This window comes from Carcharhinus amblyrhynchos, chromosome 28, assembly GCF_965287045.1.
Source record: "Carcharhinus amblyrhynchos chromosome 28, sCarAmb.v2.hapA, whole genome shotgun sequence".
In the NCBI taxonomy this organism is placed as follows: Eukaryota; Metazoa; Chordata; class Chondrichthyes; order Carcharhiniformes; family Carcharhinidae; genus Carcharhinus; species Carcharhinus amblyrhynchos.
In genome coordinates this window covers 28,765,760-28,780,995 of record NC_137351.1, presented here as the reverse complement: position 1 = coordinate 28,780,995, position 15,236 = coordinate 28,765,760, and the positions used below count along the sequence as shown (strand labels likewise).

General features: G+C 45.2%; 1 protein-coding gene across 1 annotated transcript in view; it reads left to right on the top strand.

Annotated features, from left to right (window-relative positions):
• bnc1 (basonuclin zinc finger protein 1) overlaps positions 1 to 13,981 on the top strand; it is a 108,877-nt gene extending 94,896 nt beyond the window's left edge. Inside the window, exon 5 of the mRNA XM_080214004.1 lies at positions 12,832 to 13,981. Coding sequence (XP_080070130.1) covers positions 12,832 to 13,495 — 664 coding nt within the window. The 3' untranslated portion in view covers positions 13,496 to 13,981. The remainder of the gene's footprint in view (positions 1 to 12,831) is intronic.
• Positions 13,982 to 15,236: the final 1,255 nt, after the last annotated feature.

The following is a 15,236-nucleotide window of genomic DNA, read 5'->3' as shown; positions in this document are numbered from 1 at the left end:
GGATTTCAGCAGCAAGACCGGAGGCAGAAATAGCAATTCTTGCCCTGGACAACAATCTGAGATCAGAAGCTCACCTCGGGGTCAAATCGAACACTAAGGTTTCTAATAATCTGTCCAATTCAGGTAGTGGCTAAGGAGAGGGATGGAATGAGCAGCATGGCTATGGAATTTCTGACAGGGGTCAAAAGCAACAGATCTTCCAGTGTTTAAACAGAGGAATGTATGGCTTATCCAAGACCTGAAGTCTGACTGCTTAGAGGCAGTGAATGAATTAAGACAGTGGTGTAGAAACAAAGCAGCAATATCCCATCTCTTTGGATGATGTCACTAGGAGGCAGATGATATAGAGTAAGGGGCCAAGAATAAGATAGTGGGGCAGGGGGCAGAAAAAACAGTGCAAGTGCAGAAAGATAAGTCAGCTTAGAAACAAAATGGAAATAAAGGGTCTGACAGCACCTGTGGAGAGAGAAACAGTTAAATTGTTCTGTTGAATATGACTTCTATGGAACTGAAGGAAGGTAGAAATCATAGCATCATAGAACCCTACAGTGCAGAAAGAGGCCCTTCAGCCCATCGAGTCTGCACTGAACACAATCCCACCCAGGCCCTACCCCCATATCCCTACATATTATACCCACTAATCCCTCTAACCTACACATCTCAGGACACTAAGGGGCAATTTTAGCATCAATCTAACCCGCACATCTTTGGACTGTGGGAGGAAACCGGAGCACCCAGATGAAACCCACACCGACATGAGGAAAATGTGCAAACTCCACACAGAAAGGGTTTTATGTTGTTGGAGCAGGCAGCATGATGACAGAATGGTTTAACACTGCTGCTTCACACCGCCAGGAACCCAGGTTCGAGTCCAGCCTTGGATGACTGTCTGTGTGGGGTTTGCATGTTCATCCCATGTCTGTGCGGGTTTCCTCCGGGTGCTCTGATTTCCCCTTTAGTTTGAACGTGTACAGGAGAAATAGATTAGCCACGCTAAAGTGCCCTTTAGTATCTAAAGATGGGTAAATTAGGTGGATTAGCCATGGTAAATGCACAGGGTAATGGAGACAGGTCAGAGAGGAGGGTCTGGATGCGATGCTCTTTTGGAGTACCGGTACAGACTCGATGGGCTGAATGGCACTGTAGGGTCGCTATGGTTCTATGGAAATAGGGGAGGGGAGGGGGAAAAGAGATAAAGGGAAGGTCTGGGATCGGGTGGAGAGTGGGAGAGATTAAATGACAGAAGACAAAGGGAGGGATGATGGTTGTAATAAAGAATTATTGGTCCAGAGTTAGTGGTAATGGCAGGATGATGAAGGCGCTATGGGAAGTCAAAAACCAGAAAACAAGGTAAGATTGGAAGTTGACAAAATAAATAAAAGAATCAAAGTGGAGGGCAGTGTTCATGGCCTGAAGTCATTGAACATGACGGTATGTCCAGAAGGCTGTAAAGTGTCCAGTTGGAAGATGAGTTGATGTTGCTTTGAGAAAGGGAGGCACAGTAGTTAGCACTGTTGCCTCACAGTGCCAGAGACCCGGGTTCGATTCCTTGCCTCTGGTGACTCCATATCTGCGTAGGGTTCCTCCAGGTGCTCCGGTTTCCTCCCACACTCCAAAGATTATGTTAATTGGCCATGCTAGGTTGCCCCTAAGAGCCAGGGAAGTTAGCAGAGTAAATGCATGGGATTGCGGGGATAAGGCCTGGGTGTGATAGATGCTGGTGAAGCTCGATGGGCTGAATGGCCTCCTTCTGCACTGTAGGAATTCTGCGAAACTATGAAGAAGTCGTTGCTGGAATCTCTCTAGCTATGATTTAAAATGGAACTGCGTAAGGGTAATTCCACTGAACTGAACAACAGAGGAGAGGCATTGGAGAAGGTGGTGTGGTCAATAGTGTAAAAAATTATAGAGATAAAAAAAGGGGGGACCTTCACAAAAAAAAGAAAATGTGATTTATATTTAGGACGGGTTCAGTGCAATGATATCGGTTAGAAAGCTGATTGGAGTGGTTCAAATGTACAGTTGCGGACACAGATATTGTAATGTCCTAATGATGTATGGGGGTGTGGGTTTTAACAAAAGGAAAAGATGAAATTTCGAACTACAGATTCAAACTAACAACAACAGACTTATTCTAGGAGCTCTGGCCTGAACAGATTAAAAACTGAAAGCAAAACAACAGCCTGTGCAACACCCGAATGACATCAAATCATCTGATCAGTTCTTAAAGCAATCTGCAATCACTTAAGTATATAACAGACATGTAAAGAACTTTGAAGAGGAAGGGGAGGGTTAGAAATGGGGTAGTAGTTTGTAAAGGAAGAGAATAGGTTTTTGAGGATCGGGTTGATGCCAGCTGTTTTCAAAGGGGGGAATATGGGGCGGCACAGTGGCAGAGTGGTTAGCACTGCTGCCTCACAGCATCAGGGACCCAGGTTCAATTCTGGCCTCGGGTAACTGTCCGTGTGGAGTTTGCACATTGTCCATGTGTCTGCTTGGGTTTCCTTCAGGTGTTCTGGTTTCCTCCCAGTTCGAAGATGCGCGGGTAAGGTTCATTGACTATGCTGACTTGACCCTTAGCGTCAGGGCGATTAGGAGGGTAAATTTGTGGTGTTATGGGAATGGGACCTGGGTGAGATTGTTGTCGGTGCAGGCTCGATGGGCCAAAAACGGCCTCCTTCTGCACCATAGATCTCATGATGCTATGTCAGGTAACATGTCAGTCAGATAGGGAATTTGGATGTCAGCAGTGCGAGTGGGAAAGGGTCAAGTGGGCAGAGGTGGATCTTGTAGACAGGATGAGCTTCAGGAGGGTGTAAGGAGAGACAGAAAGTCAATTTGAGGAGGGAGGATAGGACCCTGTGAGGAGGGGTGTGTTGGTGGGTGAAGGAATGGCAGCTTATCTCAATCCTGGTGACAGATCACATTTACCAATTTGTCACACTTGTTGCTGGAGTCAATGAACAAGGAGGGGAAGAGAAGGGATTGGTGAGATTGATTGGAGAGAAAAGCAAAATATTATGGATGCTGGAATCTGACACAAAAACAGAAAATGCTGGAAAATCCCAGCAGGTCTGACAGCATCTGTGGAGAGAGAATAGAGCCAACGTTTTGAGCCTGGGTGATCCTTTGTCAGAGCTGAACAAGGACAAGGAATTTACACTCCTTTTTGTCTTTTTTCTATGTATCCTTATCAATTTCAGCTCCCATCCCCCTCCCCTACCCCCCACCCCGCAGCTTTCCAGTATAAATCTTATCCTTTTTACTTTGTCATCAGCTCTGATGAAAGATCATCCAGACTGGAAATGCTGGCTCTATTCTCTCTCCACACTTGCTGTCTGACCTGCTGAGATTTTCCAGCATTTTCAGTTTTTGAGTCAGGACTGGGAGGGTTAGTTTTGATCCTCGAGAAGTGAGCTGTTCTACATAGAATATAGAACACTACAGCACAAACAGGCCCTTCGGCCCACAAGTTGCGCCGATCATACCCATACCTACCAGGCCATAGAACTATCTGTGACTCCCAATCCCATTAAATCCCATGTACTCATCCAGAAGTCGTTTGAAAGACCCCAGCGAGTTCGCCTCTACCACCACCGACGGCAGCCGATTCCACTCACTCACCACCCTCTGAGTGAAAAACTTACCCCTGACATCTCCTCTGTACCTACTCCCCAACACCTTAAACCTGTGTCCTCTCGTAGCGACCATTCCAGCCCTGGGAAAAAGCCTCCGAGAATCCACCCTATCTGTACCTCTCAACATTTTATAAACAGAGCTTTGACAGAGGGGATGTCTCAATGGCTGCCTGTTGACCATATACACCAGGCCAGGAAGCCCAGAGGATGTGAATGGGAGCGTTAACAGAGGGAGCTACATCACAGTACACCAAGCAGCAGCTGGTTTATACTCCACGTGAGCCTCCTACGATCCCTGGACCAGCTTCTTCTCCTCTTCCTTTTCTTCCCCCTGACAGTGACCGAGACTGAATAGAGTGAAGATCTCATTGGAGGCAAGAGCATCAAAGGTGGAGGTGAGGGACTGGACGAGCAGATAAACGGCTACAGAAAGAGGGGAAGGCGATGGCCCAGTGGTATTATCGCTGGACTATTAATCCAGACACTCAGCTAATGTTCTGGGGACCCGGGTTCGAATCCTGCCACGGCAGATGGTGCAATTTGAATTCAGTAAAAATTACCTGGAGTTAAGAATCTTCTGATGACCATGAAACCATTGTCAATTGTTGGAAAAACCCATCTGGTTCACTAATGTCCTTTAGGGGAGGAAATCTGCTGTCCTTACCTGGTCTGGCCTACATGAGACTCCAGAGCCACAGCAATGTGGTTGACTTTCAACTGCCCTCCAAGGGCAACTAGGGATGGTCAATAAATGCTGGCCAGCCAGCGACACTCCACGTCCCACAGGTCAATTTTTTAAAAATGCTGTAGTGCGTGGAAAGGCCAAAGTCTGGGAGTTGGAAGTTCGGAGAAACATTGCTTAGGAGTGATTTTTTTTTTCCCCAGAAGGAAAACAAGTCAGCTTGGATTGGGATATGGGAATGTTGGTGGTGATTTCACCAGTGATTGAGAACACCAGAGTAAAGAAGCCACAGGCAGCCGGCAGTCAGACTGACTGTTAATATAAATCAAAAGTGGGGGGGGGAATGACACGGTGGCACAGTGGTTAGCACTGCTGCCTCACAGCGCCAAGGACCTGGGTTCGATTCCCAGCTTGGGTCACTGTCTGTGTGAAGTTTGCACATTCTGCCTGTGTCTGCGTGGGTTTCCTCCGGGTACTCCGGTTTGCTCCCACAATCTGAAAGACATGCAGGTTAGGTGCATTGGCCATGCTAAATTTTCCTTCAGTGTACCCAAACGGGCACCAGAGTGTGGCAACTAGGGGATTTTCACTTCACTGCAGTGTTAATGTCAGCCTACTTGTGACATTAATAAATAAGATTAAATTTGAACTTAAAATTTAGGATTAGGGAGGATGAGGTCTGTGAATTTTGAACAGAGTGGGAAAGGTGAGTCGAGGGTGGAATTTAAGCTGTCGAGGCTGGAACTGCTTAGTGCAGAGGCTGACGGAGAAAGTGTATCTTGACGAAGAGCTTGGATTGGGTTTGGGGCATGAGAGGAAGTGAAGATTTTGAAGGAGGGATAAAAGGGATGAAACATGGGTACAGGAGCATTGTGGTTATGTTATAGGAATCATAATCCAGAGGCCTGGGCTATTGATCCAGTCAATTTCAGTTGAAATCTCACCATTATTGGCTGAAAGTTTGAAGTTGAAAATCACAAGATGCTAAGAAGAAAAGAGGAGCATGAAACTGTCAGACTGATGTTAAAATCCAACTGGTTCACTCATAGCTTTTAAGGAAGAATCAGCCATTGCTATCCTGCCTGGCCTGTAGGTTGACTCTTAACCACACTCTCTAAGACCATTCAGTTGTATAGAACACAGTATCAGTGATTCAAGAAGAAGGCCCACCACCTTCAACCTCTCAAAGATTGCAGGATGGGCAATAAGTCCTGGCCATGTCAAAGTCACCTACATCCCAAGAATGATATAAGTTGGTCAAAAGAAGAGGAGTTTCTGGAGTAAGGAGAGGGAGAGACTGACCAAGATGTGACTGAGTGATAAGGGCCATGGTGCTACCATGTGGTTTGCGCAGACGAATTGATAGAAAAGTATTGCCTTGCAAGAACGCAACACATTATGTGAATTAAGCGCAGAAATAAGCCATTTGCCTGCCCCACCAGTCAATAAGATCATGGTTGACCTCACTGTGGCTTTAACTCTGCCCCATGACAGTTAAGTCAATCAAAAATCTATCTAACTCAGCTTTGAGTATGTTCAATGACCCACTGCTATCTGTGGAAGAGAATTCCAAAGACTAACGACCTTCTCTGAGAGAAAAGTTTAAAGTTTATTTATTAGTTAGAAGCAAGGTTTATATTAACACCGCAGTGAAGTTACTGTGAAATTCCCCCAGTTGCCACAGTCCGGGTCAATGCCAGAATGTGGGAGGAAACCGGAGCATCCGGAGGAAACCCATGCAGACACAGGGAGAATGTGCAAACTCCACACAGTCACCCAAGCCAGGAATTGAACCCGAGTCCCTGGCGCTGTGAAGCAGCAGTGCTTGCTACCATGCCACACCAAGTTGAAAAAATTCCTCCTCATCACTGTAAATCTTTTTAAACTGTGTCACCTAGTCCTAGATTCCCTGCAAGAGGAAAAATCCTTCCTGCACCTACCCTGTCAAGCCCTGTCTGAACCTTATATGTTTCAATAAGAACACCCCTCATTCTTAACGCCAATGACCATCGGCCCAACCTGCTCAACCTTTTCTCATTAGAAAACACCTTTATCCCAGGAATCAGCCTAGTGGACCTTCTGTGAACTGCTTCTGATGCAAGTACACCGCTCTTTAAGTAAGGAGACCAAGACTGTGGAGAATATATCAGGTGCGGCCTGACCAATGCCCTGTACGGCTGTGGCAAGACTTCCGTAATTAAATCAAAAACAGAAAATGCTGGAAAATCTCAACAGATCTGACAGCATCTGTGGAGAGAGAATAGAGCCAACGTTTCGAGTGTGGATGATCCTTTGTCAGAGCTGACAGGGCTCCGATGAAGAGTTATCCAGACTTAAAACATTGGCTCTATTCTCTCTGCACACGTGCTGTCAGACCTGCATTTTCCAGCATTTTTTTGTTTTTGTTTCAGATTCCAGCATCCTCTGTATTTTGCTTTTTTCGTAATTAAATATTCCATTCCTCTTGTAGTTAAGGCAAACGCTCAATTTGACATTCTAATTACTTGCTGTACCTTTTGGTGTTTCACTAACGTATTAGCATGGTTAGAGGGTTGGTTAGCTTACAGGAGTGAAAGAGTAGATATAAATATGAATGGGTTATTTTCAGATTGCCAAAATGTGGTGAGTGGAGTGCCACAGGGATTGGTACTGGATCCTCAACTATTTACACTCTATATGGGTGGCACGGCGGTACGGTGGTTAGCACTGCTGCCTCACAGCACTAGGGGCCTGGGTTTAAATCCGTCTTTGGGTGCCTGTCTGTGTCGGGTTTGCACATTCTTCCTGTGTTTGTGTGAGTTTCCTCCACTGCTCCGGTTTCCTCTCACTGTCCAAAGATATGCAGGTTAGGTGGATTAGCCATGGTAAGTGCACTGGGTTATGGGTGTAGAACGGAGGGGTGGGCCTGGGTAAGACGCTCTTTTGGTACAGACTCAATGGGCCAAATAACCTCCTTCTACATTGTACGTATGGATTCTATACCAATGATTTGGATGAAGGGATCGAATGTATAGTTGCTAAATTTGCTGATGACACAAAGATAGGTGGGAAAGTAAGTTGTGAAAAGGGCATGAAGCAGCTGTAAGGGTGTATAGATATAATTCAAAGAAGAAAGAAAATTACAGCACAGGCCCTTCAGCCCTCCATGCCGGCACCTACTATGTTGCCCAACTGAACTAAAGCCCCCTAACCTTCTGGGGACCATATTCCTCCATTCCCATCCTATTCATGTTTTTGTTAAGATGCCCTTAAAAGGGACTGTTATATCTACTTCCCCTCCCCAGCGAGATCCAGGCACCCATCACCCCTCTGTGTTAAAAGCTTTCCTCATACATCTCCTTTAAAGTTTGCCTCCCGCACCTTAACCCTAAACCCCCTAGTAATTGACTCTTCCACCCTGGGAAAAAGCTTCTATCTACTCTGTCTAAGCACCTCATAATCTTGTAGACGTCTATCAGGTCGCCCCTCAAACTCTGTCGTTCCAGTGAGAACAAATCAAGTTTCTCCACCCCCCTCCTCATAGCTAATGTCCTCCATTCCAGGCAACATCCTGGTAAATTTTTTCTGTACCCTCTCCAAAGCTTCCACATCCTTCTGATAGTGAGGTGACCAGAATTGAACACTATATTCCAAGTGTGGCCTAACTAAGGTTTTGTAAAGCTGCAATATGACTTGCCAATTTTTAAACTCAATGCTCTGGCTGATGAAGGCAAGCGTGCTGTATGCCTTCGTAACTACCTTCTCCACCTGCAATTTCAGTGACCTGTGTACCAGTGGTCAAAGGTTTGGCAGATGGACTATAGTGTGGGAAATGTGAATCTGTTCACTTAGAAAAGCAGCATATTATTTAAATTGAGAGAGATTGCAGAATCATAGAATCCCTATAGTGCAGAAGGAAGCCATTCAGCCCATCAATTTCTTTACTCAGAGGGTAGTAAGGGCGTGGAATGCCCTGCCTGCAGCAGTTGTGGACTCGCCAACTTTAAGGGCGTTCAAATGGTCAGTGGACAGGCATATGGATAACATTGGAATAGTTTAGCTTAGAGGGTCATTAGATTGGTTCCACCGGTCAGCACAACATCGAGGGCCGAAGGACCTGTACTGCGCTGTAATGTTCTATGTTCTATCAAGTCTGCATTGGCTCACACTCCCACCCAGGCCTGTTCCCCACAACACCATGCATTTACCTAGCTAGTCCCCATGACACAAAGGCCAATCCGCCTAACCTGCACATCTTTGGACACTGAGGGGCAATTTATCATGGACAATCCACCTAACCTGCATGTCTTTCAGATGAAACCCAAGCAGACACAGGGAGACTTTGCACAGACAGTGATCAAAGCCAGGAACCGAACTTGGATCCCTAGCGCTGTGAGGCAGCAGTGCTAACCATTGTACTGCCGCAAGAACTCTGAAGTACAGAGGGTTGTGGGTCCTAATGCATGACTCTCAAAATGTTAGCATGTCGGTACAGCAAGTTAGGAAGGCAAATGTAATTTTGTCATTTATTGCCTGTGGCATGGAGTTTAAAAGTAGGGATCTTTTGCTACAATTGTACAATACACTGATGAGACCAATTTGGATTGCTGTGTACAGTTTTGCTCTCCTTTTCTAAAAGAAGGATAAAAATCTATGAGAAGTATGGATGGCACTGTGGCACAGTGGTTAGCACAGTTGTCTCACAGCACCAGGAACCCGGGTTCGATTCCAGCTTCAGGTCACTGTCTATGTAGAGTTTGCATTTTCTCCCTGTATCCGTGTTAGGTTTCCTCCCACATCCAAAGATGTGCAGATAGGCTGTGCTAAACTGCCCCCAGTGTCAGGGGGATTAGCAGGGTAAATATGTGGGGTTATGGAAATAGGGCCTGGGTGGTTGTGGTTGGCACAGACTCGATGGGCCAAATGGCCTCCTTCCGTACTGTTGTGATTCTATGTGGTTCATAGAAGGTGCAATTGCTGAGATGGGGGTGTTTATCTTATGAAGAAAGGTTGGGCATGGTATCCATGGCACAGTGCCATTTTCTGAGAGCCAAGTTTCCGTCAATATCATGTGACAGTGCAATCAACCAGAAAATCTTCATGGTGACAAGGGCGGCACGGTAGCACAATGGTTAGCACTGCTGCTTCACAGCTTCAGGGACCTGGGTTCGATTCCCGGCTCGGGTCACTGTCTGTGTGGAGTTTGCACATTCTCCTCGTGTCTCAGTGGGTTTCCTCCGGGTGCTCTGGTTTCCTCCCACAGTCCAAAGATGTGCAGGTTACGTTGATTGGCCACACTAAAATTGCCCCTTAGTGTACTTGGATGCTTAGGTTAGAGGGATTAGTGGGTAAAATATGTAGGGATATGGGGGTAGGGCCTGGGTGGGATTGTTGTTGGTGCAGACTCGATGGGCTGAAGGGCCTCATTCTGCACTGTAGGGTTCTATGATTCTATGACCTTATTCACAACTGAATGGACATTCCAGTGGGAAGAGCAGTGATTGTTCATCTGACAGCCTGCCAGGAGGCAGTGGGGGGTGTAGCAAGTGGGTGGACAAGAATCAACCGCAATGAACACTCTGGGTTTTAACACTTTCTTGTTCTTTCATGGAATGTGAGCATCGTGAACAAGAGCAGTATTTATTGCCCATCCCTAGCTGCCCTTGAACTGAGTGGCAATTAAGAGTCAATCACATTGTCGCGGGTCTGGATCATATGCAGGCCAGACCGGGTAAGGATGGCAGATTTCTTTCCCTAAAGAATGGCAGAGTGGGCCCGAAGGGCTGGATTGCCTACTCCCACTCCTAATTCCAAAAGGGCATTAATGAACCATTACGACAATCAAGTAATGATCACCATTAGATTTTGAATTCTAGATTGTTTTATTGAATTTAAATTTTATCACCTGCCATGGTGGGATTCGAACCAGGGGTCCTCAGAGGATTACCATGGGTCTCTGAATTACTGGTCTAGTGACAGTACCACTGCAGCACAGCCTCCTCTATAACAGAGGAGCTGGACAATTGCTGTTGCAACATCCAATGTCTCAGTCTGTCTTCTGTTCCTCTTTCATACACACAGCCACACACACGTATATCGTGTCAAGATTCAGGAACAGCAGGAAGCCTGGATGTTTATTTATTTCTCTCCATCCAATATTTTTAGCAGGGGTTGAAGTCAATGTCACTGCCATTCTCGAACATTCAGGAATGATTTATTCAGCAGGCTCTAGTTGCTTAATACTGGCCCGACTGTTTTATATATGTCATGCGCTTCTCCAGTTTCCTCCCACGGTCCGAAAGACGTGCTGGTTAGATGCATTGGCCATGCTAAATTCTCCCTTGGTGTACCCGAACAGGGGCCGGAGTGTGGCGACTCGGGGGTTTTCACAGTAACTTCATTGCGGTGTTAACATAAGCCTATTTGTGACACTAATAACTAAATTTTAAACTTAAATATCAGTCGTAAAAAATATCAGGAAATGGTCAGTGAACAATACCATGGAAGTAAAGAGGTCACTGGCTTTGACAAGTTCAGTGGGGTGTCTGTGAATCTCGGTAGGAGAGCACAGAGGGAGGTAAAGGTTTAAGGAGGACTGGAAGTCAGTGAACTTAGAATGGAGAAGGAAAGGTAAGTGAAGGCAACATTTAAATCATGGAGTTACCTAGTGTAGAGGCTGATGAGAGGAGCATAGTTTGATGTGGAACTTCATATAATGAACTACCCCTGAAATCTCACTCAAATGGTTGATGGAGTTTCCTGGTGATTAGACGCCAACAAAATCAGTAGAAATACCCTCCCCCATCCACTTCTGATACTAGTACTTCACACCCTATTACCCCATCCAATACTGCTGGAATACAAGACCTTCCCACCACAGCAGGGTGTCTTTGCTGCCCAATGTTACCGCACCTCCCAACTCTCCTTCCCAGGATCATATTAGTCCAGGTTCCCTACTTATGGCCCTTGGATAACTTGAAGTTCCCTTTTGTGTTCAAGACAGTAACATCATCTTAACTCCCTCCCCAACACTTCCCGCAGTGTTCTTGGACCTTCGGTCAGCACACCCCCTTGTATTTTCATTCCCCAGGAGTTCCCTTTGTCCCTTTCTCTTCCCATTCTTTTATGGAATCTATTCCAGTATCAGCAGATCCCACTGTTCACCTGGTAAGTCAAACCTCATGTTCCCTCTTCTCATGCTACCTCAAGTCTTCCTCTGCGATACTGCTATTCCCTATTAGCAACATTCAGTGACCCTTCTGCCTTAATTACAATAAAACCCATATCATTGACTGGCATATTTACTGACATTATAACAGTGGCTGCACTTCAAAGGCAATCCTTTAGATGAAAAGCCAAAAACTCTGAGAATGTAATAAGGTGCTATATAAATGCAAGTTATTTTCTTGACTTATTTTCTAAATGCATATGGCTACTGTAAATCTTTGAGCCTAAAGAAAAAAGATAATATGAAAGCTAAATTCAAAAGTATAGGAACATGCTTTAACTAAATCCATTTGTAGAGTGGCTCGGTAGTTAGCACTGCTGCCTCACAGCACCAGGGACCTGGTTTCGATTCCCTCCTTGGGTGACTGTCTGTGTAAAGTCTACACATTCTCATCATATTTGCGAGGCTTTCCTCCAGGTGCTGCGGTTTCCTCCCACAGTCTGAGAGACGTGCTGTTTAGGTGCATTAGCCATGATTAAATTCTCCCCCAGTGTATCCGAACAGGCACTGGAGTGTGGCAACTAGGGAATTTTCACAGTAATTTCATTGCAGTGTTAATGTAAGCTTGCTTGTGACACAAATAATAATCTTTCAACTTCATAATTCTCCATGGTAAAATGGGCATTCGCAGAATTCAGCACACAAATAAAATATTTACAGGGTAATGCAAAAAAGATTTGATTTTGGCTCCTGAAGTACACTCAAATTGATTCTCACATTTCATTCTCTGATGAAACAATTAGACTTTGTTAGAGCTATGTCTGTGTTTATATATTTATATTTATTTATAGCGCTTCAGATGGAAGTCTCATTGTCATCTTAATGGAGTACATTGTGCGTTAGAACACTCCATCCAAATAGTTATCCACACAACAAGATGCAGTGCCAGGGGGGAGATCCACTAGTGCATAAATACATCTGACATTTACCTTTGTCCATTACACTTCATGTGTCACTTTTATTTTCAAAAGGAAAGCCTCTATTGTCCTGATGATTTACTAACTCTGTAATTATCCAGGAGGTTGCACAGTGAATATGCCTTTTGCCCAGTTGCAGTGACAGGCCAAGTTGCACATGGTGTACATGCACTTATAAAGGGTGCATTCTATAACCAGTGAAAGGTATCGCAGGGGAACCACTCGTTAAAATAATACCTTCTAATTAAACTGAAGGGAAATACCCTCGCAAAAGGGGATTATGTAACTGTGGCTCCAATTTGCCAGATTAGCAGATGATTTTAGCGTCTTAATCCAGTGCCGGAAAATAGGTTAATTTATTTGGTGTCTCCTTCTCCTCATCTTTAGACATAGTGCGAACATCAATCTTCATCACAAACTTCTGACCAAAGGCTCATATGAGACACAAACCTTCTTCAACAGCACCCCCGTAACAAAGGAGCCTCGCAAAGATGTTCTGCTAAGAACTCACATGGGTCAGACTCCAGTAATACTGAAAGGAAAAAGCAAAAGTGAACATTTTGTGTTTTCCCTCCACAATGCTGAGGAGCAGTCCAGCGACGCCCACGGAGGGGATGGTTTTTACGATGGGACTGTGCTGGATCTTAGCACCGCGTCCAGTGTCAAGTCAGGAAGCAGTGTCCATTCCTGGGATTCGGATGCTGGGAGCGAGCAAGGAGTGCCCCTGAATGACGAGGACGCCTTTGAGCGTTCTGATTTAATGGTGAAAGATAAGTTGTACCAGCTCGCCGCTGCGGCCAAGGAGCCCGCTGACTGTTTAATACAAACCCCTTCTGCTAACTCGCCCATCATGTGCAACATCTGCCAGAAGATGTACAGCAACAAAGGGACATTCCGGGCTCACTACAAAACTGTGCACCTTCGCCAGCTTCACATGTGCAAGGTGCCCGGTTGCAGCACCATGTTCTCGTCCGTTCGCAGTCGAAACCGGCACAGTCAGAACCCCAACTTGCACAAAGACACGTTTTGTACCTCCAAAGAAAATCACTGAACTTCCCTCCCGCGTCTCTGTGTTCGCGAGTGGAATTCTTAACAACACTTTAGCGACTCCAATTCCCAAGTTATTTCCATAATGTTATGGCCGGGAAGTTTTCCTGAAACCCTGTTACTGTGAATGTAACTCCCAATAGACACACGCTCAACAAAAAAAACAATCATTGCATTAAAGTCCCTTTGTTGAATGATGTTGTGTTTTGGCAAGGTGAAGATTCGGAAGAGGACTGAATTAGAACACTTTTTTCAGGTTGTTCGTAAGGCTTTGTGAGGTATGTCCAAAGTAAGAATGTTACGTGTGTTCTCGGTTGTTTTTTTTAACTTATTCCATAACAATGTAAATGTTCAACCTTTTTGCTTTTGTGATACTGAAAGATATTTGGTACTGGGGCATCCTCTTGCTCACAAGATACCTGAACGTCACAGCTTGCCAAAGATGTATCCAATGTGCTAATCTCTAAATAAAAACATCAACCCAGTAATCGCCTTGGCAACAAATTCTGTTTGAAATAATAAAATGTTTTTTTTTGTTATTTCCAGATATTGCTTTGTAAAATTGAACCTTGTACGATTTTAAAATGTGCTGTTTCTATTTAATGTATGTAAATGTGTTGTATCCAATTATTTAAGAAGGAAGAAATCTGAACTTAATTATAACTGCTAGGTTGAAAAGTCGCTTTTGCTTGTTAGTTCGTTCCTGGCTGTATAAAATCCGCCAGTGCTAATGATTATACGAATGCCACAATGCACAAGAGCACTCTTAGACAGAAGGTCAGAGGTCCGAGTCCCGCGCCAGAGACTTAAGCACAAAAATCTAGGCTTGCACCCCAGCGCAGTACTGAGGGGGTGCTGCACTGTCAGAGGTGCTGTCTTTCAGAAGGGACGCTCTACAAAGGGCCCTTCTGCTCACTCTGGTACTGGTGAAAGTTGCCACAGCACGATTCCAAATAGAGCAGGAGAACCTCCCTGATACCCGAGCCAATATTTAACCCTCGAACAGCATCACTAAAAGAGCAAACCGCCTTATCACAATCACATTTCCGTTTGTGGGAAATTGCATATCTTTTTTTCTCTCCTTTTGCTGGTAAAAGAGGATTCCATCAAGCATGAAAATGTAGTCATCATCAGGCGGCACGGTGGCACAGTGGTTAACACTGCTGCCTCACAGCGCCAGGGACCCAAGTTCGATTCCGGCCTCGGGTCACTGTCTGTGTGGAGTTTGCACGTTCTCCCCGTGTGGGTTGCCTCCAAGTTTCCTCCCACAGCCCAAAAATGTGCGGGTTAGGTAGATTGGCCAGGCTAAACTGACTCTAGTGTTGGGGATTAGCAGAATAAATATGTGGGGGTTACTGGAATAGGGCCTGGGTGGGCTCACGAGTCGGTGCAGGCTCGATGGGCCGAATGGCCTCCTTCTGCATTGTAGGGATTCTACCATCCGAAATTGGCTGCTATTAAATGCAATTCTACAAAATTTGTTGACCACTCAAAAATAGGGAGCAAGTGTCCCACTTCCAACTGAACAAGCGTAACTAGAAATTCCTCAGCACAGTGCCACAACTGGCTGGCAAGTGACTTCTCAATTAAACCTCCAGTTATAATTAAGCTTGCATTCTTGTTGGCGCTCACTGCCTCCTTTTTGTTAATAGCAATAATAAACGTTTTTCTTTAAAAGTGACTAACATTTTCACGGTGGCGTGACAGCCCTAGCTAACCTGTTTTTTTCCTGGTCTCGTGCTGTT